This window comes from Canariomyces notabilis (assembly GCF_033297395.1).
Source record: "Canariomyces notabilis strain CBS 508.74 unplaced genomic scaffold N656scaffold_1, whole genome shotgun sequence".
NCBI classification, from domain to species: Eukaryota; Fungi; Ascomycota; class Sordariomycetes; order Sordariales; family Chaetomiaceae; genus Canariomyces; species Canariomyces notabilis.
In genome coordinates, this window is record NW_027041823.1 from 1,855,355 (window position 1) to 1,877,647 (window position 22,293).

General features: G+C 55.4%; 8 protein-coding genes across 8 annotated transcripts; 6 read left to right on the forward strand and 2 right to left on the reverse strand.

Moving 5' to 3' along the window:
• Nucleotides 1-812: 812 nt before the first annotated feature.
• N656DRAFT_47661 (uncharacterized protein) lies at nucleotides 813-2,002 on the reverse strand. Its single transcript, XM_064809782.1, has 4 exons — nucleotides 1,908-2,002; nucleotides 1,544-1,846; nucleotides 1,303-1,474; nucleotides 813-1,185 (listed from the first exon to the last, which is right to left on the reverse strand). The coding sequence occupies exons 2-4, from the start codon at nucleotides 1,681-1,683 to the stop codon at nucleotides 877-879; spliced, it is 621 nt and encodes a 206-aa protein (XP_064675139.1). The 5' UTR covers nucleotides 1,684-1,846; nucleotides 1,908-2,002; the 3' UTR covers nucleotides 813-876.
• Nucleotides 2,003-2,757: 755 nt separating this feature from the next.
• N656DRAFT_698464 (UPF0016-domain-containing protein) lies at nucleotides 2,758-4,393 on the forward strand (the record flags this gene model as incomplete). Its single annotated transcript, XM_064810714.1, has 3 exons — nucleotides 2,758-3,303; nucleotides 3,360-4,254; nucleotides 4,323-4,393. The coding sequence occupies 3 exons, from the start codon at nucleotides 2,758-2,760 to the stop codon at nucleotides 4,391-4,393; spliced, it is 1,512 nt and encodes a 503-aa protein (XP_064675140.1).
• A 367-nt stretch (nucleotides 4,394-4,760) lies between these two features.
• N656DRAFT_47721 (uncharacterized protein) lies at nucleotides 4,761-7,054 on the forward strand. The gene is made up of 9 exons (XM_064809785.1): nucleotides 4,761-5,164; nucleotides 5,225-5,300; nucleotides 5,381-5,454; nucleotides 5,520-5,881; nucleotides 5,948-5,980; nucleotides 6,031-6,062; nucleotides 6,113-6,186; nucleotides 6,379-6,449; nucleotides 6,509-7,054. The coding sequence occupies exons 1-9, from the start codon at nucleotides 5,127-5,129 to the stop codon at nucleotides 6,607-6,609; spliced, it is 861 nt and encodes a 286-aa protein (XP_064675141.1). The 5' UTR covers nucleotides 4,761-5,126; the 3' UTR covers nucleotides 6,610-7,054.
• Nucleotides 7,055-7,932: 878 nt separating this feature from the next.
• Nucleotides 7,933-9,371, forward strand: N656DRAFT_794031 (uncharacterized protein; the record flags this gene model as incomplete). The annotated part of the gene is made up of 2 exons (XM_064817230.1): nucleotides 7,933-8,191; nucleotides 8,257-9,371. The coding sequence occupies 2 exons, from the start codon at nucleotides 7,933-7,935 to the stop codon at nucleotides 9,369-9,371; spliced, it is 1,374 nt and encodes a 457-aa protein (XP_064675142.1).
• Nucleotides 9,372-10,443: 1,072 nt separating this feature from the next.
• N656DRAFT_773731 (ATP-sulfurylase) lies at nucleotides 10,444-13,100 on the forward strand. The gene is made up of 6 exons (XM_064814119.1): nucleotides 10,444-10,512; nucleotides 10,599-10,863; nucleotides 11,008-11,035; nucleotides 11,106-11,288; nucleotides 11,371-11,516; nucleotides 11,576-13,100. The coding sequence occupies exons 2-6, from the start codon at nucleotides 10,695-10,697 to the stop codon at nucleotides 12,769-12,771; spliced, it is 1,722 nt and encodes a 573-aa protein (XP_064675143.1). The 5' UTR covers nucleotides 10,444-10,512; nucleotides 10,599-10,694; the 3' UTR covers nucleotides 12,772-13,100.
• Nucleotides 13,101-13,963: 863 nt separating this feature from the next.
• N656DRAFT_786284 (uncharacterized protein) lies at nucleotides 13,964-16,777 on the forward strand (the record flags this gene model as incomplete). Its single annotated transcript, XM_064816508.1, has 1 exon — nucleotides 13,964-16,777. One exon carries the CDS (start codon nucleotides 13,964-13,966, stop codon nucleotides 16,775-16,777), a length of 2,814 nt encoding a protein of 937 aa, XP_064675144.1.
• A 1,709-nt stretch (nucleotides 16,778-18,486) lies between these two features.
• N656DRAFT_47729 (aromatic compound dioxygenase) lies at nucleotides 18,487-20,168 on the forward strand. Its single transcript, XM_064809786.1, has 4 exons — nucleotides 18,487-18,949; nucleotides 19,022-19,503; nucleotides 19,582-19,856; nucleotides 19,909-20,168. The coding sequence occupies exons 1-3, from the start codon at nucleotides 18,710-18,712 to the stop codon at nucleotides 19,850-19,852; spliced, it is 993 nt and encodes a 330-aa protein (XP_064675145.1). The 5' UTR covers nucleotides 18,487-18,709; the 3' UTR covers nucleotides 19,853-19,856; nucleotides 19,909-20,168.
• Nucleotides 20,169-20,431: 263 nt separating this feature from the next.
• Nucleotides 20,432-21,958, reverse strand: N656DRAFT_699902 (DUF1613-domain-containing protein; the record flags this gene model as incomplete). Its single annotated transcript, XM_064810822.1, has 1 exon — nucleotides 20,432-21,958. One exon carries the CDS (start codon nucleotides 21,956-21,958, stop codon nucleotides 20,432-20,434), a length of 1,527 nt encoding a protein of 508 aa, XP_064675146.1.
• Between the last annotated feature and the right edge of the window lie 335 nt (nucleotides 21,959-22,293).

Consider the following 22,293-nt stretch of genomic DNA (forward strand, 5'->3'; position numbering starts at 1 on the left):
AGCAAGTAAATTGGCATAATGTGGCATTCGTCGCGGTCGATTCCAAGAAGCGTTCCGGCCTTGTGATGCTACCGTGCTGTTCGGATGCTGTGGATCCATACATGGGGGCTTTAACAATGTATTTGATCTCTTCATACTATTGAATAAGCGGGCACGTACTCTCTTAGTTATCAGACAACTCAGACTACCTTACCTACCTTACCCAGCCTTCAATACCTTACTTACATTCTGACGAATCAACAAGAACAACACTTACCACCAGCGACAGTGATGTTGACTATCACGGCCGTAGTTGCGCCTTTGTTTTATGCCCTTCATTTTAGGTTTGTTATTTGCCTTCCCGTTGTGTAGGACTAAGGTTGGTCCACTACATGCAGGTTCGGGTTGGCATCAGTGTCTCCGGTCTCCACTGGCTTACTTCAAGTTGCAATATTAGCTGCAAGGTACTAGTAAGCTTGCTTCCTTACACGACGAAAACTAGGTAGGTACCTAGCTGAGGTAGGACTACAGCGTTGCTCACGTCATATTTGATATTTCATGTTGGCGCAGGTTTTACTACGCCATGCCTGGCAACTGCAGAAATCGTTGCCCTTGCCCCTTTGTCGCTGTTTATGCCCTTGTTACCTACCGAGCTAACTGTTTACGCTTACTAGTTGTTCCACGTACGCCAGCCCGGATTGCCCTTTCCCTCTCCCGACAACTACTAGGTACATGGAACTTCATCAACCAATTCTTCTTATCATGTTGAGTCATTTGGTCCACTCCCCCGGCCACCCATGACCCACCAAGGCACAAGAGACTGGAAGAATGGACAGCCACCGTCTCCAACATTTTGGACCCCTAACTGCAGGTCGTCATTCCCAAAGCGCTCTGGCTCTAGCCGCCCTCGGCCGCCCTCTCTACAAGTAGGTTCCCCAGACAGGACATAGATTGCACGGGTTCTATCTTCCCCCTGACGCCGGGATCGGACAGTGATCGAAGGGCCTGAGATGGGCCGAGAACATCATTGGCGCTGACGCCCCTCGATTTCTTCCAGCCGGAGAGATGGCTCGAGGCGCAGTTCTCGATAGGGAGATTCAAGATCTCGACCGCGGTGGATCTGTTGTTTAGCTTTGGCCAGACGGGCCAGTACATGTGGGTGGGGAAGCACGTTACGCTGATGGAGCCAACGGCTTCCAAAGTGGTCTGTTGAGATGACGAGGTCAGTGTCACAGTACCTAACCAACAAAGTCCGCACGAAGGGCTTGCAAGTTAACGCAAGTGAGGCCCTAGAATTGCCCAATCCAGTCCCCGTTGACTTGCCTTGACTTGACTGACTTGCCAAGGCGCACTTTTCCTCCTAGACTGGCGATACTGGCGACATTTTCCTTCCATGTAGGTCGGTGTCCATTTCCCCGACCTGTTCCCCAGCTTGGCGACTGCCACAAGTTGTACCTTGCCCTGGATAGGGGGTTCCGGTCGGCTAACCGAAATCCTACCCCTATGGTCTTCCAGTCAATTCAGTCAAGCCCAAGGTACCTAGCAGGGAGAAGGTTTCTCTGACATTACCGGCATCATTACTATTGACCTTGGCATCATGATGTAAGTCCGGTGCGGGCGAAGGAAGCAGTAATAATGACGGACATCAATCAACGGCATCATGGCCCATGGATGATTGAGGGGCGCCCAGCTGGGCTTCATCATGTTCGGGTATGGTTGTCGTTCCTCGTCGCCTCGCCCATGCCAAACTCCCACGACAAGGCCAATTGTGATGATACCACAGAGACTCTCCTGAGTCTCCTCTACACGGCAGGTATGCAATCAAGGCAAATCAAGCCTGGGCAATTGAGGCCCTCTTGAAAGCAGTCTAACGCAGGTCAGCGCCCTGACTTGACTTGATTGGATTGGATTGTAGGGTTACCGGTAACTTGAGGTATGTTGCTCTCAGTCGAGCTGTGGTTTTCTTGTGCCTACATAGTGCGCCCTACTTGCAGAGGCAGTAGCCTGGCTTCCATGGCACGACGTCCAACGTTCAAGTGCCACACCACTTCTAATGGCCAAGAAAACGAAGGAATCAAGATACTAGTATCTGCTGGTCGCTAGAAATCTGCCTGGGAGGACCCGGAGGAGGCTGAGGATACAAGCCTGAAAAGCAAAATCCCGGGCGCAAGAGTCAAGACCACCATTATCGTCATAGATGATTCTAAATGATATTTGTGAAGCTCTCGGGGAGGCGAGCAGGGCCAAGGCAACGACGTCTCGAAGATCAAGGTAGCGAATGTTTATGTGGAAGGCATAGGCAATGAATGTAATGAATGTTCGTCGTTCGTCGTTGGGCAGGAACAGGTGAGCATGTGACGCGAATGAGGCACGTGACTCCAATCGATCGTTATTCGTTCATTTCTTGATATTGCATTTGTGAAGGAATTGGGGCACACTGCAGCGAATTGCCCGCTTATTAAGTCTTTAACCCGCATTTCCGTGCAATTTGGTCCAGACTCCTGAAGACCTGAAGTCCTGAACAGCCAGCCCCTTGCAAGGGTCAAGAATACCCAAAACTTCGAATCCTTCGCGGCGTCCTGTTCTCGAACCCAAAGCTTTCGCTTCTCACGTTCATTAAATTAATATACACATTCACCTAGAAGTATTTGAACAACTTGAGCGTTTCTCCTCGGTCCGATAGAACATCTGCATCTGCCAACAGTGCCTTCAACGTCATCACCCACACGCCAAGCAGCGCGGTGTGAGCCAAATATCCTTATCTAGCAGTCGCCCACCATGAGGTTGAGAAATCGAAAATCGCGGCTTATTCTCTTGCTGCTCCCCTCGCTCGCGGCGGCGGCCGCTGCCCTTGCCGACAGCCAGTCCGTCTCGGAATCCACGGCGTCTACCAAGAAGATAGTTACCGGTACCAAGGCTGCGCCTGTCGACGGGAAAGATGGAAAGCCGCACGCCGGCCCGTTTGTCGGGCTCGATAACAGCGACACATCCACGAAGGATCTGCCGGCTCTGAAACACCGCCCAGCCGACCCCACCATAGTGGACGGGAAGAGAATACCTGAGAGCAACGATGGCGTTATGGACGACAAGAATCGACCGGGTCCTAAAAAGGGCACCACAGGGACGGAAGGAGGGGTGAGCGAGAAGAACAAGGAGAAGAAGCTAAAGGAGCAGGCTGGCGAAAAGGTTGAGAACAAGCCACAGACGCCCAAGGAAGCGCCTCATTTACCGCACTCGGATGAAGAGAAGGTTCTATCAGACGGCCAGGGCAAACACGGCGACTATTCTGCCGACTACTCTGCGGACCAGGTCTCTGGGCTCGAGGTCCGTCTGCGCACAATCTTCTGTCCAATGAACGCAACCGCTAATCCCTTTTACAGAAACCAGCCGACCTTCCTAGCAAGACGCATGACAAGCCCCCTCCAGTCCCGGAGTCCGTGGCCAATATCGATCATCTCGATGTCTCGAAGGGCCAAAAGCCGGGAAAGACGTCCGAAGTCGAGAGCGAAGGGAGCGAAGGCCTCATCCAACCGTTCCACTCGTTTGTGCTCTCTCTCACAATGATTCTCTTTTCCGAAATCGGTGACAAAACGTTCCTCGTTGCCGCCCTCATGGCCATGAAGCACCCCAGGATGTTGGTCTTCTCAGCGGCCTTGAGCGCCTTGATCACCATGACGGTGCTCTCGGCCGTCTTGGGGCACGCGGTGCCCAGCCTGATCTCGAAGCGTCTCACAAATTTCCTCGCCGCGGCGTTGTTCCTGGTTTTTGGCGGCCGCCTGCTGCGCGAGGGACTCGCCATGAGCCCCGATGAGAGCGTGTCCGCCGAGATGAAGGAGGTGGAGATGGAGCTGGAGGAGAAGGAGAGCCTCGCGCGCAAGGAGGCTCAGGACCGGTCCGGCGTCTCGCCGTACGCCCTGGAAATGGGCCTCGGCACCCGCAAGTCCCGGTCCAAATCCCGCTTCCCCGCGCCCGCGAGGAGCCCTTCGACTTCGCCCGACGGACGGAGCCCGTCGCCGCGCCCGAGCACGGTTGCCTCGTTCCTGTCGGGCCTCAACAACCTCGTCTCGCTGCTTCTGAGCCCGGCTTGGGTGCAGACGTTTGTCATGACCTTCCTGGGAGAATGGGGTGACCGCAGCCAGATCGCTACAATTGCTATGGCGGCCGGCCAGGACTACTGGTGGGTGACTCTAGGCGCCGTCTTGGGCCATGCCTGCTGCACTGGTGTCGCCGTCATTGGAGGCAGGGCCATTGCAGGCAAAGTAAGCCTCAAAGTTGGTAAGTCAATGCTCCTTTCGGCTTGAACCTTCTTTTTCTTATGACTTTGGATTGCTAATGCTGCCTAGTGACGGTCGGTGGAGCCATCGTGTTCCTCTTTTTCGGCATTATCTACCTGGTTGAGGCGTTCTACACATAGATGGACCTCACCGTTGGGTTTTTTCGAGGCTCGGCTGCGCCGGCTGCTCGAATTACATCCAGGTGGTTGTATTTTCCCTTTAAAATTGTAATCTTACGCTGCGATCCGAGCTTTGGACCTTCCGCTTCGAAACTGAGCGGCTTGGCCGAGGCCTTGTTCAGGGGGCACATGTTTAGAGATAGGGCTGGCGCACACCGTGTTGTGCGCGCGTGTATTATCAAACCATCTCACGGTCCGGCAGACTTCTGGGCTTTGGGGAGACGGGGTTGTGTTGGCTGGTTATATAAGAGGTGAAGCACGCAGGAATGTCTCGGCATTGGCAGGAGTTTGGACAGGCAAGAAGGGATCAACGGGAACTGCTATAATAATCGTTTTTGTAGTGTGTGCTAATGCTGAGGCAATACAGCCTGAGGATGGGACTGCGTGGCGTCCCGGAGTCTTCATGCAGTGCTGCCCTTGTTGGCTGCAACTTCCAAGTACTGTACAGTACAGATTCTGGTGGGGTACTAGTTGACTCTGCGCAACGACAAAACCAATGACGACATTGCCAAACCTTGAACAGCGCATAACATCACCAGCTTTGTTGGAACGTACCTGGTACTTATGCTGCACCCGACTCGTGAAGATGTTGCCTTCCCGTTTCAACCGTATCAACAATCTGTTGAAACAGTACCAGTTGCATATACCAGCATCCTAAGAGTCAGCCAATCGTACACTGATTCACAAGTTCAACATGACGAGTCGCATTGTCAGTCATGCTCAGGACGTCGCGTAGGTCGCCCTTACAGGTGGCTTGGTATTCATCTTTTGGCTCACAAAATGGGTTTGTAGGAAGGAAGACTACGACCGAGCCAAAGTCCTCCTAAACGATGCGGCCAGGAGCGGCTCCTATCTGTATCCCATCAAGGTAGGACAAGCATCCTCGTTCTCGGATGCTGTATCGCCGGGGAAAGCTGGTAGCATCTGACACGATCCCGACAATCTCAGGGAGTCGCGTACTTTTTCACCCACCCCGCCCTGTGGAAGCCCCTACGCGATAAGCTCATTCCCTACCTAGCCCTGTGAGTAACAACCTACCTAAATCAAACCCGGGAAAAGAGTACAAATGACTAACATTGAGGTTTAGGTATTCGGGCGTGGTGGGATCTATGTTCGTCTTCACTTACGTTCCGCAACTCGCCGTCCTGGTGTTTGTCAACGGGCCGCTCGCCGTGTTCACAACGGTGCTCCTCATTCTGAGCGAGAGTGCCACCATCGTGTCCTTCGTCTCCAAGAACTACCTGCTGCAGGACGCCATCCTGGACACGTTTGACGGCACTCTGGTGGCGAGGAACACCACCAGCCTGGTCTCAGCGGGCAGAGAGGTGAAGGGCGGCCAAGGTGATGCCATTCAGAGGCTGGGGAAAGCCCTGAAGAAGCCGTTTAGTCGGTTCAGTGTCAATGAGTTGGTGCGGTACTTCATGTACCTGCCGTTGAACTTCATTCCTGGTACGTTATGGGCTTCGCAACTGCAAGCTTGCAACTTGTGCGGGACGATGCTGACTTCGATGACAGTGGTCGGTACGGTGGCGTTTATTCTGTTACGAGGTAAGAGTGTGTCCGTCAGTCGGGTTGATGTGTGTGCTGACACGCAGTAGGACGCGCTCGTGGTGACGCGGTCCACGATCGGGTAGGTTTAGGGTTCTCTATTGTCTCTGAGCAACGGCTTACAGGAACTAGTATTTCCAGCTGAAGGACTGGTCTGGACCCAGGAGGTCAAAATGGCTTAGCGACCATAAGGGTCCTTATACTGCGTAAGTGATGCCACGAAAACCAACAAGCCCGGCGAGCTGTGATGTCCAAGGCGAGCTGCACATCTCATGTGCGCATGAGCAGGCACGATGCGGTTCGACTGGTTGGCAACGCCGCCAGAAACCATGCCGCTTGCGTACCCCTTTTGGATGCCGCCCGGCCGATCACAGCGCTAACAGTGTTCGTTTCACCAGATTCGGCACCGTGGCAACCCTCCTCGAAATGATCCCCGTCGCGTCGATCGTCTTCACCTTCACAAACACGGGTAAGTCCCGCCAAGAACCCAACTCATGGGGAAAGCAAGCGGCTAACAACCTGGTACAGTTGGGGCTGCTCTTTGGGCAGCTGATATCGAGGCAAAGGAAACCAAGATGACAAAGTTTACCGCTCCCGAGCTGCAAGAAGCGGCCAAGAAAGCCGAGTGAAAACCATGGGAAAGGTATCAAGGCTCCGGCTGGTAAAGTTTCCAGGAGGCTTGGGCAAATCGCGGTGCAGGGCTACACGGACCCGATTGAGTGTACACCTGCATGATGCGAAGGCCGTTCATGTTGTGCGAGTGCCGTTGGGTGGTGACGACAGATAAACGAGGAGGCACGGCATCTTGTCACAAGGATGCTGTACGCTACGAGATGTCTCACTTCGGGCTCCCGTGAAAAGGTTCAAACGCTATCCCTCAAATTGACAGGGGTGATACATTTCTTCAAAGTACAATAGGAGACTCGAGGAGTTTGTACTTGCGTGACAGTGGACCGGAGATTCGCAAACAATGACAACCGCTGGTACTTAGTATCTCCCAAGCGCCTAAAATGCGAAAGAACTGACGCCTTCTGATCTAAACATTCGTCTGAACACCAAACTACTTGATACCCAAGGGTGCTGTCCGAACCCATAACAGGTTGGCGGAAGGCTACCTTAGATGCTTAGCTGACTTGATATCGCCGCCTGCTACCCGAAAGCTATCTGTATGACAGGGGATCTAGTCGAGTCCTTGATCCGACGCGTATCTGGTCTGTCGCTACTCCCGTAGGAAGCTTGCTTGTTGTTCAAGGTAACACACCCCGGGAGCGGGCGACTGAGTTCCATTTGCGTTGCCATACGGCCGCACAGCGTCAGCCGAAGACTGATACTCCGGAAGTGACCAGATATGTGAGTAATAAGGTGCCATTGTGATAAGGGACGAATGTGTATGAGGGGTGATACTTCTACTACTTACTGGTAGCAGTAGAGAGATCCCTCCGTAAAACGGCTCTCGTGTGGTTGTTCAGGCGGAACTCAGAGTTAGACAGATTGTCAACTGGCTGCCTCTGGTGTGACGTCCACACATCAGCGAGTCCTATCTTTTGCAACACAAAACCAGACAATGGCACTCGATCCATCTCGGAGATTACCAGTGGTGGAGGAGTTGAGATGTTCAATGGAGCACGGAAAGATCAGGCGTTCGTATTGAGGATGGACAGCAGACGATCTTTAAAGACTCGTCCTGCTACTTCTACGTCTGCCATCCCGCTATAATTTCAGCACTCGATCTTGTCTCAAGTCCTCATCTAGATCTTGAGAGCGTCAACGAATTATTGGGCTGTTGTCTCTCTACTTCCCTCATCCCCACTTTCGACACCCCTCTAATTAATTGCCTTTGGGAGTCAGTCTATTCAGTCCTTCGTCAGTATCCGTTCGAAGACAGGTTTACTTTAAGCTCTCCAGAACTAATACTCTTCCCCTGAAGGTGACTGTACTGGGAACTTGCCAAGATGAGAGGCTTAAGACTCGGGGTCTGCCTTATCTCGGCCGCTGCCATCTCAAGCTGTACATCCAGCGCCATCGAGCCCAAGGAAGGGCTTTGGGCCAACTTCTGGCGAAGTATTGGCAGCATTGTTACTGGCGAGTCCAAATCGACAGATTCGCGCCATGGAACCATTGATCCTCGAGGACCCCTTGACGACGATCCGCAACCCTATGGAAACCTGCCTTCACCAGTTGCGACTGAGCCGTTGACAACAGCTAGCACTGGTAAGACAAACGATGCGTCCTGGATCATTATGAGTAAGGAAAACCCCACTGACACTGGGCAACAGATATCCTCGAGACTACTGCCACATTCACTGTTAGCACCAGTAGTTCCGCCGAAGCTGTTTGGGAGGGAGTGCAGACTGTTACGGTCACGGTCACGGCCACCACCACGGTCTCACTATCCGATCCGCTCCAGGTCAGTCCATTCTGGAGCGCTTCTCGGCCCGGACCATCCGCAAACTCGGGCGCCGGCGGCCAAGGTACCGAGCGTCCCTCATATCCAAATACAACATGGCCGCACGCGTCTGTGACCGGAAACCTCCCAGGATCCGGAACTCAAAACCCCAGTGGTGCCCCGTTTCCATTCATGAACGCTTCGAATCTCGTACCACTAGGGCAGGTAGCAACCGGAACACTCGGACCCGGCTTCTGTACGTTTACTTACCCTTGTTCTTGGGCCGGCGTATCTGCGAGTCCAGAGACGTCGAGTAGGGATTCAACCACCTCGACCGCGCCGAGCAGTAGTATCACCGAGTGGCTCGAGACAACCTCGACGACCACAAGCCGAGGTGTCTCTTGCACGCCAGGTATCGAGGCTACCTCCCCGATATCAAGCCCAGGCGTCTCTTGTACACCGGGCATTGAGGCAACGCAAGTCAGCCTCAGCTCGGCGTTCTACCCATACCCAAACTCGACCTCGGCCGGGATATTAAGCGGCCAATCGGGCACCTTGGGCTGGGGAGGCAGCGGAGTGGGTACCGGCACTGCGATAAGCACGGCGCTGGGGTCGTCGGACACGGTGGTGAGCGTCTCCGGGTATGGGGTGTCAGTGTCGGTGTCACAATCGGTACTGGCGACGTCGGACCCAATAACCTCCGAAGGACCGACGCCTCAACCATCCGTTTCCGCCTGCCAAACCGTTTCGGACCCAACAATCGCAAACGGCACTGCAACTGCAGCAGGGGTTTGCACAGGAGCGGTCGATTCAACGGCAAGCACCGCAGCGGCGGTGCAACCCCAGACCACCACGCCGTGCCATGACAAGAGCCAAACGGTCCAAACCGTCGGTGATGCGACGACGTTTCGGACATTGACCTCGTCCGCCTCTGAGGTGTCGAGTAGCAGTGCTGGTAAGGAAACTCCGGTTGTGACCGAGGTTTTGATGGAGGCTTTTGGCTGACTCGTAGAATTGAAAGGAGAAGTAGCAGAAGGGGCAGGGCCGTCGTCGGCCACCAATCCGATCGATTCCGGGGCAGGCCCGATCGATCGCCATCATCCCCATAGATTGGGCAGACTCGGTGCGGCGGCACTGGCACACTTGCCGGGCCTACATCACTTGGACTGAGTTGCAGCCATGAAAGATCCATTTGGTTTTGAGGCTCTAAGTTTGAGGTGCTGAAGTTTGGACTTTGGGGGTGTTGGCAAGATTTCATGTTCTAAAACCCCTAACCCTCAGCACTCGTTTTCTTTTCGACACCTAACCCTTTCCATTCGAAAACCGCGAGCCCGTACGGAATAGGGCTGTGACGTTATTGAAAACGGAGGGTATCGTTGCTCCGTAATGTACGCCAGGTTCCGTGGCCAGCCAGTCAACCATTCGAGCGTCTGCCACGATTCCAATGTATCACTAAAATTAACGTTACTGTGGTGTATACGCGTCTGCCAGGGACCATAATCTGAGATTTATATTTTCCTGCCGTGAGAGGTGTAAGTGGGAGGTGGAGCCGCAATGTACTTTGTAACAATGAGTGAGCACGTCATCCGAGCTAATATGCATTCGGTAACACAGATTTGCGGCTTACCTCACCTTCGCCGGATCGGTCTGGCATGCCATCGAAAGTCGATCTGGAGTTCTCGATCCAGTTGATTTCAGCATGCCGTCGATGTTTTCCATGTGCCCGTACAAAATGCCAGTGTCAGTACCGGTGGATGGAGGACGGGTTGAATGTGACTCGGAGGTTCTAAGTGTACTGTACAATACAATACGATACATACAATGGTCCGGACTCCGCCGAGTCCGAGACGGAAGTTGGAATGGGAACTTGCGACTTGGAACCCACGCTTTCCTGTCTTGAAATCCACATGTACAGGGCGACGCTTCCCTGCTCTCTTGACAAGATGAGTGTCCGTTACCGGGCAGGTGGCTTATCAATCCCTGGCAGAATGTCCCCAAATCCCCATCCGTCCGTTACCCATAAGAACTCGTAAGTCCCGGGGAGCCGCGGGGGACGGTAAGGCGGCAAATTCTCTGAATAAAAATAGTCAAATTGTACCTGATAGACCAATCCACCCTTTTTTCTTCTCAGCCGTTGGCTTCTTCTGTAAGTTTGTCCTTTTCCCTCTTCTTCCTCCGGAGGATCGCTCGTTCAGCAGCAGAACCAGGAGCAGTTAATATCCTCATTGTTAGGTTGTGTCTATCCCTCGGCTTCGCGAGTTTGCTGCGTCGATACCCAGTTGATTGCAGTTGCGGCAGCCAGGTACAAAAGGAGGAAAATCATACAAAATGGCCAACTCTCCCCACGGCGGTGTGCTCAAGGACCTGCTTGCGCGAGACCAGCCTCGCCATGAGGAGCTTGCGGCCGAAGCAGAGACTCTGCCGGCGCTCCTGCTCAGCGAGCGTCAGCTTTGTGACCTCGAGCTGCTACTCAATGGCGGTTTCTCCCCTCTTGAAGGTTCGTTTGCATTGCCTGTCTCTTTACACATATTGGTCGTTGTGGATGGTGGGGTTCGCATAACCCCGCCATCACTGCTACTGAACTCCTTTCCAGCAGCAGAACAGTAGCACCTAGAATACTGACAGCTTGGCCGCAATGCAGGTTTCATGAACGAGAAAGACTACAATGGGTATGTCCGAGTCAAAACCGCGGGCAAATTGGTTTTTGTTGGACTCTGCTAAGACAGCCTTCTTTGACAGGGTCGTCAAGGAGAACCGGCTCGCCAACGGCACCCTCTTCAGCATGCCCATCACCCTCGATGTGTCGCAGGAGACGGTCGACGAGCTCGAGCTGAAGGCTGGCGCAAGAATTACACTGCGCGACTTCCGTGACGACCGCAACCTGGCTATCCTCACCGTGGAGGACGTTTACAAGCCCGACAAGTAAGCCCACTGCCCTTGCCAAGAAGTCGCGTCATTGTTTGGCGCAATGAGCAACGCGGGGTGTTGACTTGGCCAACTCCAGGACCGTCGAAGCCAAGGAGGTCTTTGGCGGTGACGAGGAACATCCGGCCGTTCGATACCTCTTCCACACAGCAAAGGAATTCTACGTGGGTGGCAAGCTCGAGGCTGTCAACAAGCTGCAGCACTATGACTTCGTCGAATTGCGATGTAAGCCGCCTTCCACCCCACGGACTTTGCCATTCGACATGATACTAACGGCAGCCAAGACACGCCGGCCGAGCTGCGTGCCCATTTTGACAAGCTCGGTTGGTCCAAGGTTGTGGCCTTCCAGACGAGAAATCCAATGCACCGCGCCCACAGAGAGCTGACGGTCCGCGCTGCCCGGACACACCATGCCAACGTGCTCATCCACCCCGTGGTCGGCCTGACCAAGCCCGGCGATATTGACCACTTCACCCGTGTTCGCGTGTACAAGGCCCTGCTGCCAAGATACCCCAATGGCATGGCAGTGCTTGGCCTGCTGCCCCTTGCGATGCGGATGGGTGGCCCCCGCGAGGCCATCTGGCACGCCATTATTCGCAAGAATCACGGCGCTACACACTTCATCGTTGGCCGTGACCATGCGGGTCCTGGCAAGAACAGCAAAGGCGTCGACTTCTACGGCCCCTATGACGCCCAATATGCCGTCGAGAAGTACCGTGACGAGCTCGGCATCGAGGTGGTGCCTTTCCAGATGATGACGTATCTGCCCGACAGCGACGAGTACGCTCCTGTTGACCAGATTCCTAAGGGCGTCCGGACACTTAACATTTCGGGCACTGAGCTGCGTGCTCGGTTGCGGAGCGGGCGCGAGATCCCCGAGTGGTTCTCTTATCCCGAGGTCGTCAAGGTTCTGCGGGAATCGCACCCGCCGCGATCGCAGCAGGGCTTTACCGTCTTCCTGACGGGCTACCAGAACAGCGGCAAGGACCAGATTGCGCGGGCGCTCCAGGTCACGCTCAACCAGCAGGGCGGCCGCTCCGTGTCGATGCTGCTGGGCGAGACGGTCCGGCACGAGCTGTCATCGGAGTTGGGCTTCAGCCGCGAGGATCGGGACAAGAACATTGCGCGCATCGCCTTTGTCGCATCGGAACTGACGAGGTCGGGCGCCGCCGTCATCGCTGCGCCGATCGCCCCCTTTGAGCAGGCACGGCAGCACGCCCGGGAGCTGGTAGAAAAGTATGGCGACTTCTACCTCGTCCACGTGGCAACGCCGCTCGAGTACTGCGAGAAGACGGACAAGAGGGGGATTTATAAGAGGGCCCGGGCCGGAGAGATCAAGGGCTTCACTGGTGTCGATGACCCGTATGAGCCGCCCGCCAAGGCGGACCTCGTGGTAGACTGCGAAAAGCAATCGGTACGGTCCATTGTGCACCAGATCATCCTCCTTCTTGAGAGCCAGGGGTTGCTGGACAGGTTTTAGAGGGTATGTCTCTCCATGATGAGCGGCGGGAAGGGAAAGAGCAGTTCAGGGGACTGAGTCGGATGCGGCCATATCTTCAGATGCGACTGCGGCAATGCTTGGTACTGTACTGTACAGTATCAATATGTGCCACAAGGGTAGACTGATGGAATAGAACACTGATGAATCCACGGGCAATCTTGAAGGCTGCGAGAATCCGACCTGGATTTGCTCCTCGCTATGTACCTTCGTAGCGCTAACAGTCCTTCCCGAAGACCACTTGACTAGCGTCGGGTGATTGCAGGTTCCAAGGTTGTCGGGCTGCATTCCCCGGCGCCTAGCGACCAGCCACGGCATGGATGACTTTAGCTACAGCCCGTGGCGGTAGAGGTAGAATGGGAAGCACTGCGTACCAACATGATATGTATACTTATCCTTCCCTCCTCTCCCTGCTATTCCGTCTGGTGGGAGATTAATTATACTTTTTTAATTCGTCTCGTTATTCGTAATACCGAGTCAATCCGCTTTGCGCCGCTGACCAAGACGCTTGATTCTGTTGAGCAGCTGGGGACGGCCTGAAGCACCCGTGGATGGAACTGAGGGGGAGCAAATCACAGTTGCAATGAGTGGTTCGAGCGGTTAACACATCAGACAGTAAGGTTGACCTGCATGATGAGGTAGCGGCACTGTGCTGTCGCCGTGGCAGCCGTGTTTGTGGCCTTCCAGTTGTGCTGGCAGCCTTAACAGCACAGTTAGCGTACTGTACCAGAAGCTGCCGAATCACATTGGGCTGCAAATAGAGAGTCAACACCACCCAATGCCCTTGGAGAGTTGCGCCTCGTACGAGATCGATCGGTTTTAGGCACGAACCAGTCAATCCAAGCTTCATCTATCGATCATCTCGCCATTCCGCACAGCACAGCCGACTTAGCTTGCCCGCATCGGAACAATCGCAGTGCCTTGCAACAGCTGAAGGTGGCACAAAAAAAGCGGCCGGGGTCTTGGAACTCTTGTTTTCTGCCGGGTGTGGACGACCAGCACAGCCAACTTGGCCACCAACTCGACCAACTTGATCCAACGTCTTGCAACCTGCCCGCTTGCGCCGTAACATACGGCGTGGGTGTGTTGCATTTCGCCTCTTTTACCCCCCTTGGCGCCCACAGCCGCAGCCTCCCGTCTTTGGGGCGGGACATCCACCCTGACATGGTCCACCATGCCGTCCTCTAAAGACCGAGATGCCGACGTCGTCGACGAGCGCCCGCGCGAGAAGCGACACCGGTCTAAGAGCGAGCGCAAAGACCGAGACAAGGACGGAGATCGGGACAGAGAAAGAGAAAGAGAAAGAGAGAGAGACAGGGATCGGGATCGGGATCGGGATAAAGACAGAGACAGGGACCGGGACAGGGAAAAGGACAGGGACTCAGCCTTGTCGTCGTCTCTCCGCTATCACCGTCATAAGCCGTCCAAGCCGTCCAAACTGAGGCCTACCGACAGCGACACGCACTCTCGGAGCCACCGACGGCACAGGTCGAAGGAAATGGAGAAGGATGACGACCAGGAATACAAGTCGGCGGCTGCCACGTCCATGACCGAACTGGTACCGGAGCTATCGAGAGGTTTGGGCAGCGAGCGGGGGAGCGCCCCGTATCCGTCCTTCAGCAAAGCGCATAGCAAGGAGTTTCTCCACAGCAAGGAGGATATTGCAGCGACGGCTGCCCGGCGGACCGATCCGCTTACGCCGGATGCCACTGATTTGGGAAGCAGTGAGATGAGGCGGTCCAAGTCCGTCGATTCGCCTGCAGCAGCCCGGAACTCGCCCAAAGAGCCGCGACAGGACGACAGGCCGCCGTCTCCCCCAGACACTGATCTGTCAGCTCAGAAAGACAGACCTGCGAGAGAGAGGCCCGAGACGCCGGTGTCAGTAAAGGAAGCACAATCCCCAGTGCAGCGGTCTTCGTCTAGAGGCTCGTTTGTTTCCAGGTCCGCCTCTAAGCATGAACCTAGATCAAGGGTGTCCAAAGCATCAAGTCAAGCCACATTCGTTCAGAGGGAGGCGCATTCGCCAAAACCCGCGCAAGGCGATAGATCAAGAGCAGCAAATTCCGAGGTAACTGAGATAACCGACATGTCTACTCTGGAGCCCAGCTCGGCCGCAACAACGGCTATCCCCAAGCGGTCTGCATCCACAGCCAAGCCGCCATCCGTCGATGTGGCCGATTCATCCCCCGAGTCGGTCGTAGACTCGTCACCCAAGACACCAGTACATACACCCCAATTCCCGCCACCACCCATGGTGCCTGAAAAGCATCACTATGCTACATCGGACATACCTACCCCTTCAGCAACATCGGCCTTTATCCCAGGCGCCCCTGCGCCTCCACCGCCTCCGCCGCCCCCTCCTCCGCTCAATATCCAAGATGTACCGCGGGTAGACTACCTTATGCAGAATGGCGGGCTGCCGCACCCCGTTCCCAGGACGTTTCTCTCGGTTCTGCCCCGCCAAAACGGTACGAGGCCTTCTAATCCGCCGCTCCAGGGCGCCGAAACGCTGTTTGCCCCGTTTTTCAATCTTCTCAATCAATACCAGACGGTGCTCTCGGGTCATGGCTCCATCGCGGTGGCGACAGGCCATCGGACCGTTGCCCGCCGTCTCCTCGAGCGGCTCGAGAATGTGTTCTCCCGGGATCTCCCCGCCGAGGGTTGTTCGTGCATCATGTGTGAACACCTAGGCGAGCCACGCAGGGGTCTGGGGTGGGGGGAGGTGCTCGAGAGGGTCAGCGGAAGGATCGACCTGCCGGCTTGGCCTCCGTTTGACTTCTCCCTACTCAGCAGCAAGGCGGTCGAGGACCTGGCAGACGTCCCGCCACGGCCGTCCTCGCCCGTCAAAATGGATCCGGACATTGCCGAGGAGTTCAGGGAACACTACCTCCGCCAGAGCCAGCGTGTGCGAGCTGCGGTCGCCAAGTGGATGAGCAACTGCGAGAAGACCCCGGCGCCCCCGCCGCAGGATATCGACGACGAGACGCTGGCCTTTGCCATCCTGACCAACCTCGACCCGGAAGACCGGCCGTACTTCAACGCCCTGCTCTCGGGCTCGCGTGAGCTACAGTCGGCGATGCGCGCCCCGACCCCGGTCCGCAAGCACCGCAACGATTTCATCGTCAAGGCCGGCCTCTCACTGCAGCGGCTGTACCGCTTGCCGCAGGCGCCCCGCGACGCCGAAACGGCCGTGTACCTCGTCAAGAACGGCGGCTGGGTGCACGACCTGCTGTGCACCATCTCCGACATCAGCACCTCGGAATGGGAGATCCTCACGTCGGGCCGCTTCGACGGCTTCCTGTGGTCGGGTGCCGAGATCGACGACGGGGCGGACTTCCCGCCATCCGCGTCCCGCATGGCCACCCCGGCAAGCGGCATGTTCCCTTCCCCCTCCCGCATCATGAGCCCGCTTGGTGGAGTAGGGCCCAGGCCCATGTCCCGGACCACAACCCCCTTTGGCGCCGGCGGCCCCTATTCCCGCGGCCCGACGCCAGCCTCGTTCGTCAGCGGCGCATCCTCGTCGTACCCTTCGCGTGGTGCGACCTCAGCCGTGACGCACGACGAGGAGACGGAAATCGCCGTCGTCGCCGAGCTGGAGCGCGAAATCTTCAACGGCATGGAGGCGCTCGAGGACGCGTTTGAAAAACTCCACGAGCGCGCCATGGCCGTGCGCGAGGCGCTCCGTCGCCGCGGCGCCGCGCTGCAAATAAGCCTGCAGCAGCGCCGCGGCGGGTTCGGCGGGAGGGGGATTGATGTCCTCCCGCTTTCGGGCGGGAGTAGTGGGGTTTATGACCGTCCCGCCTGGGCGGTGGGTGGGGATGATGAGAGTGTTGGTGACGGGGCGGATAGTGAGTGGGGCGGGGACGATATCAGTGAGCTTGCGCCGGATGATTCGGCGAGTCAGGTCAGTAGTAATAGGCTGAGGAGGCCGAAGAGACGGAGGGAAAGGGCGACGCCGGCTATGATTGAGGAGGAGGATGAGCAGTGATTGTTTTGGTCTCTTTGGGAACGCAAATATGATATGATGGGATTTCTATTACATGTTTATGTTTATGAGTGTACATGGACATGTTATGCTCCGGGACTCGGGGTTTGTTAGTCATGATATGATCCCTTAGGCAGGCAGGCATGAGGCATTGGTAACTAGTTGGCTTCTGATGATGCTTAGTCTCTTGTCTTTTGGCTTGTGGGGTTTTCAAGTCGTTGTCTTGGTGATGGTGGAAAGGGTAGTCAGTTCTGTCATGGCAAGGCGTTTCCGCTGCGATACCTCTCTCTGTTTAGCTGTTTCCCTTCCACTGCTTGGCTGTTGTAAATCACTGGAGCTAGGTTACTACTGCTGGGGCGAATTTGAGAATGGTGTTTTTTCCCGAACAGGGTCGTTGTGTGTGGGAGATGGGCAAGCTGGCGGCGGACTGTATGGACGGAGGGGCCGCGGGCTGGTTACCGTTACCTTCTTCCTCGTCGGCGATGCTATGTTCTCGGGTTTGTTAGGTGCTGTTTGAGGATGGCTGAAGATTGCTTTTATACATACGAGTAAAAGTACCGTATGTGCTCTGCATCTTCGAGCGGTCTGGTGTGTTTAGCAGTAGCGGTTCTAATCACAACTACGCAAACGACAATCGGAACCGCCATGGGGATGCCTTCAAGGGGGTATGTATCAGCTCCCTAGGTTCAGCACCTATGTAAGAGACGGCAAAGGCACAATCAGGTTCAGATATTCTCTGTACTAATAGTATACTCCGTCAATGTTGTGAGTACTTGGACGATGGCCTCGAATAGGGGGCAGTCTTGGGTGTTTGTTTATCCCAAGTCTAGAAAAGGCTAGTATCCCTGTTAACTTGGAATACTGTGGAGACGGATACCAGATAAACGTTCGAGTTTTCAAGCAGACTTTGGCCAAAGTATGCAAGTTCCTCGCCAGTGGAAACTCATCTCCCAGCTTGTCAACAAGACGGGCTACACGAAGAGAGTAAGTAATACAACACTCAAAAGGCTTCAAACGCTTCAAACCGGGCAAAACGTATATACGGGACGGAGTCCAACAGATGCACCTGCAGTTCCAGACCCCTGAGAAAGAAGCCAAAATAGTCCTGGGGGCTTGACTCCTTGAATATGAAACTGGCCGGTGGTAGTCTCTATTCATGTGCACCGAAGTACAGTGCTAACTGTATGTACAAAGAAAACCCGCCGTTGCCTCACACAGGAAACGGGAACAACGTGGTCCCCCAAACCGGAGTGGACTCGGCCGGCATTATCTCAGCATGCGTCATTCAGCATTTCACCCCGCCTCAACTCCCGAACCCCTCTCTCACCTCCAAACAGCTGCCCCTGCCGAACGACGACCCCACCCACCTGTGCGGGACGGCCGCCCGGGATCTTGTACAGTACCCTTCACACATCACTTGTCAGTCATCAGTCATATCCGGGGAATTGGCTTCAGCCTTTTAGTCTGGAAGCTAAACTAGATGGATAATAGCTTAATAAGTTAGGTAGCATAGTTTGGGGTAATGGATAAGCTTGGGGTGGGTTTTGGAGTCGGGTGCTATTTTCCTGTCAAATATATGTCCCAACTCCTGAACTTTGCCAACAGTCACCGTCAGCTTTCTATCCTATCATCTGAGCAATTGGCTGATTTCCGGAGGTATTTCGAGCCGCCGGATGTGCTATCTGCTGTATCCATTACACAGAGGACCGAACGATCTAGCATCTATTAATATCTGGCTGCTACTTCATAAACGCTAGACAGACCCCATTCCCCTCTTCGATTTGAATTTGGATCATACCCGCTCTCTCTGTCAGTCCCACGCCGGTATTCTACCTACTCTAGCATTTGCTTAATCCCAAACCTGTTTCCCGTATCGACGATTGTGTCAACAGACGCGAGACACCCCTTGATAGTCCAACAGCAGAGACAGCAGCCATGGCGCAAAAACCAGACGCAAAGGTGCCGGAGCTGCTGGACCTGACCATCGACAACATCACGCCCAACACGATCCGCATCAACTCGCAGAGCTCCGACGCGCGGCTGACGTACCTCATGGCGCGGCTCGTCACACACCTGCATGACTTTGCTCGCGAGACGCGGCTGAGCACCGACGAGTGGATGGCTGCCATCAACTTTTTGATCGGCTGCGGCAAGATATGCAGCGATGTCCGGAATGTGAGCGGGCCCCTTATGATGATGCCATGACCCCTTGCCAGAGAGGAGCACGGCTGATGGTTAGGTCCCTAGGAATTCATCCTCCTCTCCGACGTTCTCGGCCTATCGCTGCTGGTGGACAACATCAACCACCCCAAACCGCCGCTGGGGACCGAGGGCTCCGTGCTGGGGCCCTTCCACACGCACGACGCGCCCGTGCTACCCAACGGGGCGAGCATGACGTCGGACCCGGCGGGGGAGCCCATGCTGGCCGTGTGCACGGTGCGCGACACGCAGGGAAGGCCCATCCCGGGGGTCAAGGTCGACATTTGGGAGACGGACAGCTCGGGCCACTACGATGTGCAGCACGCCGACCGCGACGCGCCCAGCGAGCGTTGCGTCATGGTCACCGACGACCAGGGCCGCTTCTGGTTTAGGGGCCTCAAGCCCGTCAGCTACCCCATCCCCCACGACGGGCCCGTCGGCAAGCTGCTCCAGCTTTTGAACCGTCACTGCTGGCGCCCGGCACATGTGCATTTCATGTTTGGCAAGGACGGGTGGGACCGGTTGATCACGTTCGTTTCTTCCCCCCTTTTATTTTTCCGTTGGGATATCATGGCGAGCATCGCAGGCTGATATGCTTGACCTCACAGGGCGCTGTATCTCCGGGGTGATCCGTATGAAAAGTCTGACGCCGTGTTTGGCGTCAAGAAGAGCCTTGTGATTGACCTCGACAAGGTGGACAAGGAGACGGCCAAGGAATATGGCGTCGAGGAGGGCATCTGGCTGCTGAAGCACGACTTTGTGCTCACGACGCAGGAGGAGACCGAGAAGCTGAGGGACCAGTTGGCTATCGAGGCTTTGGAAAAACTAGGCCTCAAGTTGAAGTTGGTGGATCATCTTCCAGTGCCTGATCTAGATTAAACAAATGTCAAATCATAAGCCGTCTGCTGCGGTTTCCAAATGTCAGAGCCACTTACCAGGTCCCAATATGCTATTCCTTCTGGTGCAATGTGGTGGGCCTCGATCTCTACTGCCTCCAACCGCGGCCAATAAGGCTCCTGATTCGAGCTGCCAGGGTGATCTGTGTCAGGCTAAAACAAGATCGGGCTGGTAGGAAAGTACATCCTCGACACCGAAAGCCCCTAGTTTGAAGCGGAAGGCCTGGTTGCCCAATCTGTGTTGCCCAGATGACACTCGTGGTGGATGGTATCTGACTTTGGGGGTGTGGCGGCAGTCAGCGTGGGTTGGTGACGCCACAGTTGGTCCAGATGCGTACCACGCTTCCGATCGTCGAGGAAGGCATCCGTGCCCTGCTAATCCTGCTCCAGGGAAGGCTTCATCGTAGGAGGACAGATTTCAACTGATGAGATAATGTGTGTAACACGGTGTTGAGATTGTTCGCTTCAATGAGTACCGCTTGTGCCTTGTTGGGTTCTTCTTCACGACTTGCGTCGCGTATGCCCTCCTTCCAGAGGGAGGAAATGTTGAGAACTTACCCGTCTAATCACCGTGATGGCCCGTTCCTTGCGTGGAGGTGGCTAGCTTGACCACGGTCTCCAAGTACCCGGCAGTGCCTCCATACTTGGCAACGATGGCTTGGAAGTCAGGAGAGGAAAGTTGCGTCGTCCTCTTGCGTCCGACCAAGGCCGCATTGCGCGTGCTGGGAATCCGCAACATCTCTTGCTCAACCTCCCAGCCACAATCTCTTGCAATGTCCGACAGCCATACCACCAGCGACGAGTATGCGGTATCAGCCTTAGTCTTGTCCTTGGGCACTGGTGCTCGGAACTTCTCTCCGGAGAGATTGTGGCTGCAACACGGAATCGCAATGAAAGGGCACTCGGACATGGCGGCAAGAATAGGAGTCCAAGGGGTGAGCTCGTCAGCATGGTTGGAAATGATGAATGTACCTTTGGGGAAGCAGCCGTCGTGGATCAGCTTCTCATTGAAAGTATCACTCGAGACGTCTGCTAGACCTTCTCTGCTGACTGGCGGCGGAAGGAGGACAAGCTGGCGCAGCGAATCTTGGATACCGTCAGAGGTCTGCAACTGCGTGTTGTAGTTGGCCCATGATTTGCGCGAGCGCGCATCGAAGCCCCATCCGGCGAAGCCTTCTCGGTTGAGAATATGAACCAGGAGCCCGTTGCCACATCCAATGTCCACAAAGCCGGGAAAGGGTTCCTGGCTGTACATGTCGGCCCACAGCTCGATCAGAAAGGCTGCAATGCAGAGATCCTCAAAGACATGTTTGACCGGGTCGGTCACCTCGGCCCAGCTCTTTATGAGATCCCGAGCATACTTCTGCTTGAGCCCCGTGTACGTGTCCTGCACCCGCGCTTGGGGCACCAGCTGGTCATGGTGAACTCTCTTCTGATAGCCCTCGACCCGGCCTTTGCCGTGCTTGTGGATGACTTCCAGCAAACGCAGGGCAGTTCTCGTCAGCTTGACCGAGGAGCGGTCAGCCTCGTCAAAGAACAAGTACGAGATGGAGATGGACCCGCGCAACTCCGCGGCAATCCATTCGTGCAAAAAGGCTATCCCCCTAACTACGGGGTGATAGAAGGGCATCTCGGAAGCGGAAGAGACGTGAGGGAGGTAGACGACAAGCGTCTGTTGAACGGGAGCCCCAAGACTCTCATGGCTGTAAGAGGGACTTTGATAGAACACACAGGTCTGATCAAGAGGTTGGTCCCTCAGTGTGTTCCTGGGAATGAGCTTGCGGACCATGCATCGCCGGAGCTCAAAGCCGACAAATGAAGGGATGTCCGGGGTGCATTCGGCTCCGGATGGCTCAGCGGAGGGCAGGGCCTCGGGTGCGTCATAGAGGATATTGGCGCGGAAGAGCCATGACGAGTTGATGTTGGGGTTCTGAATGAGGTTGATCATGACACTGTTAAAGACGGAAGGGCCGAAGGCGCATGGGTGGCGAAACAGCGGCCGCCAGGTCGCCGTGTCACCGCCGGTCCTGGCCTCTTGGACGACGACCGGGCTTGCATCGACCGGCAACTCATCGGGTTCGAATCCCATACGTTTTGCCGAATTTAGAACTGAGAAACCTCTTGACAGGGCTGGGCGAGGCGAAATCGCCAAGTACTGTACGATTTTTTGGAAGGAAAGAATGGTTGAGCTTCGACCCACCCTCGAAACAGTCATTGCAAGCTTCGTTGGTTACAGGACATCTGGGCCTCTAATGTTACCCTCCCTTGAGCCTTCTTGGGCTGAGTGAAGGGAAGAAAGAGATCGGCCATGAGAGAGGCCTGGACAGGCCGACACAAGGTACGTACCTAGGTAATTGAGGCCTTTCAATGAGAAGGGTTGCTCCAAATTGCCGCGTTGGAAGCGTATCTTCGTAGGGTACTGAG

Excerpts from the sequence above, each read along its gene's own strand:
- N656DRAFT_47661 (XM_064809782.1), bottom strand. The coding sequence starts at position 1,683 with ATGATGAAGCCCAGCTGGGCGCCCCTCAATCATCCATGGGCCATGATG. Across the intron at positions 1,475-1,543 it reads ATAGTAATGATGCCGGTAAT|GATTTCGGTTAGCCGACCGG; the intron begins GTCAGAGAAACC and ends CCATAGGGGTAG. Across the intron at positions 1,186-1,302 it reads GGCAAGTCAGTCAAGTCAAG|ACCACTTTGGAAGCCGTTGG; the intron begins GCAAGTCAACGG and ends TCATCTCAACAG.
- N656DRAFT_47721 (XM_064809785.1), top strand. The coding sequence starts at position 5,127 with ATGACGAGTCGCATTGTCAGTCATGCTCAGGACGTCGC. Across the intron at positions 5,882-5,947 it reads GCCGTTGAACTTCATTCCTG|TGGTCGGTACGGTGGCGTTT; the intron begins GTACGTTATGGG and ends CTTCGATGACAG. Across the intron at positions 6,063-6,112 it reads GTGACGCGGTCCACGATCGG|TATTTCCAGCTGAAGGACTG; the intron begins GTAGGTTTAGGG and ends TACAGGAACTAG.
- N656DRAFT_773731 (XM_064814119.1), top strand. The coding sequence starts at position 10,695 with ATGGCCAACTCTCCCCACGGCGGTGTGCTCAAGGACCTGCTTGCGCGA. Across the intron at positions 10,864-11,007 it reads CGGTTTCTCCCCTCTTGAAG|GTTTCATGAACGAGAAAGAC; the intron begins GTTCGTTTGCAT and ends GCCGCAATGCAG. Across the intron at positions 11,289-11,370 it reads GACGTTTACAAGCCCGACAA|GACCGTCGAAGCCAAGGAGG; the intron begins GTAAGCCCACTG and ends GGCCAACTCCAG.
- N656DRAFT_47729 (XM_064809786.1), top strand. The coding sequence starts at position 18,710 with ATGGCGCAAAAACCAGACGCAAAGGTGCCGGAGCTGCTGGACCTGACC. Across the intron at positions 18,950-19,021 it reads TATGCAGCGATGTCCGGAAT|GAATTCATCCTCCTCTCCGA; the intron begins GTGAGCGGGCCC and ends TTAGGTCCCTAG. Across the intron at positions 19,504-19,581 it reads GGGTGGGACCGGTTGATCAC|GGCGCTGTATCTCCGGGGTG; the intron begins GTTCGTTTCTTC and ends TTGACCTCACAG.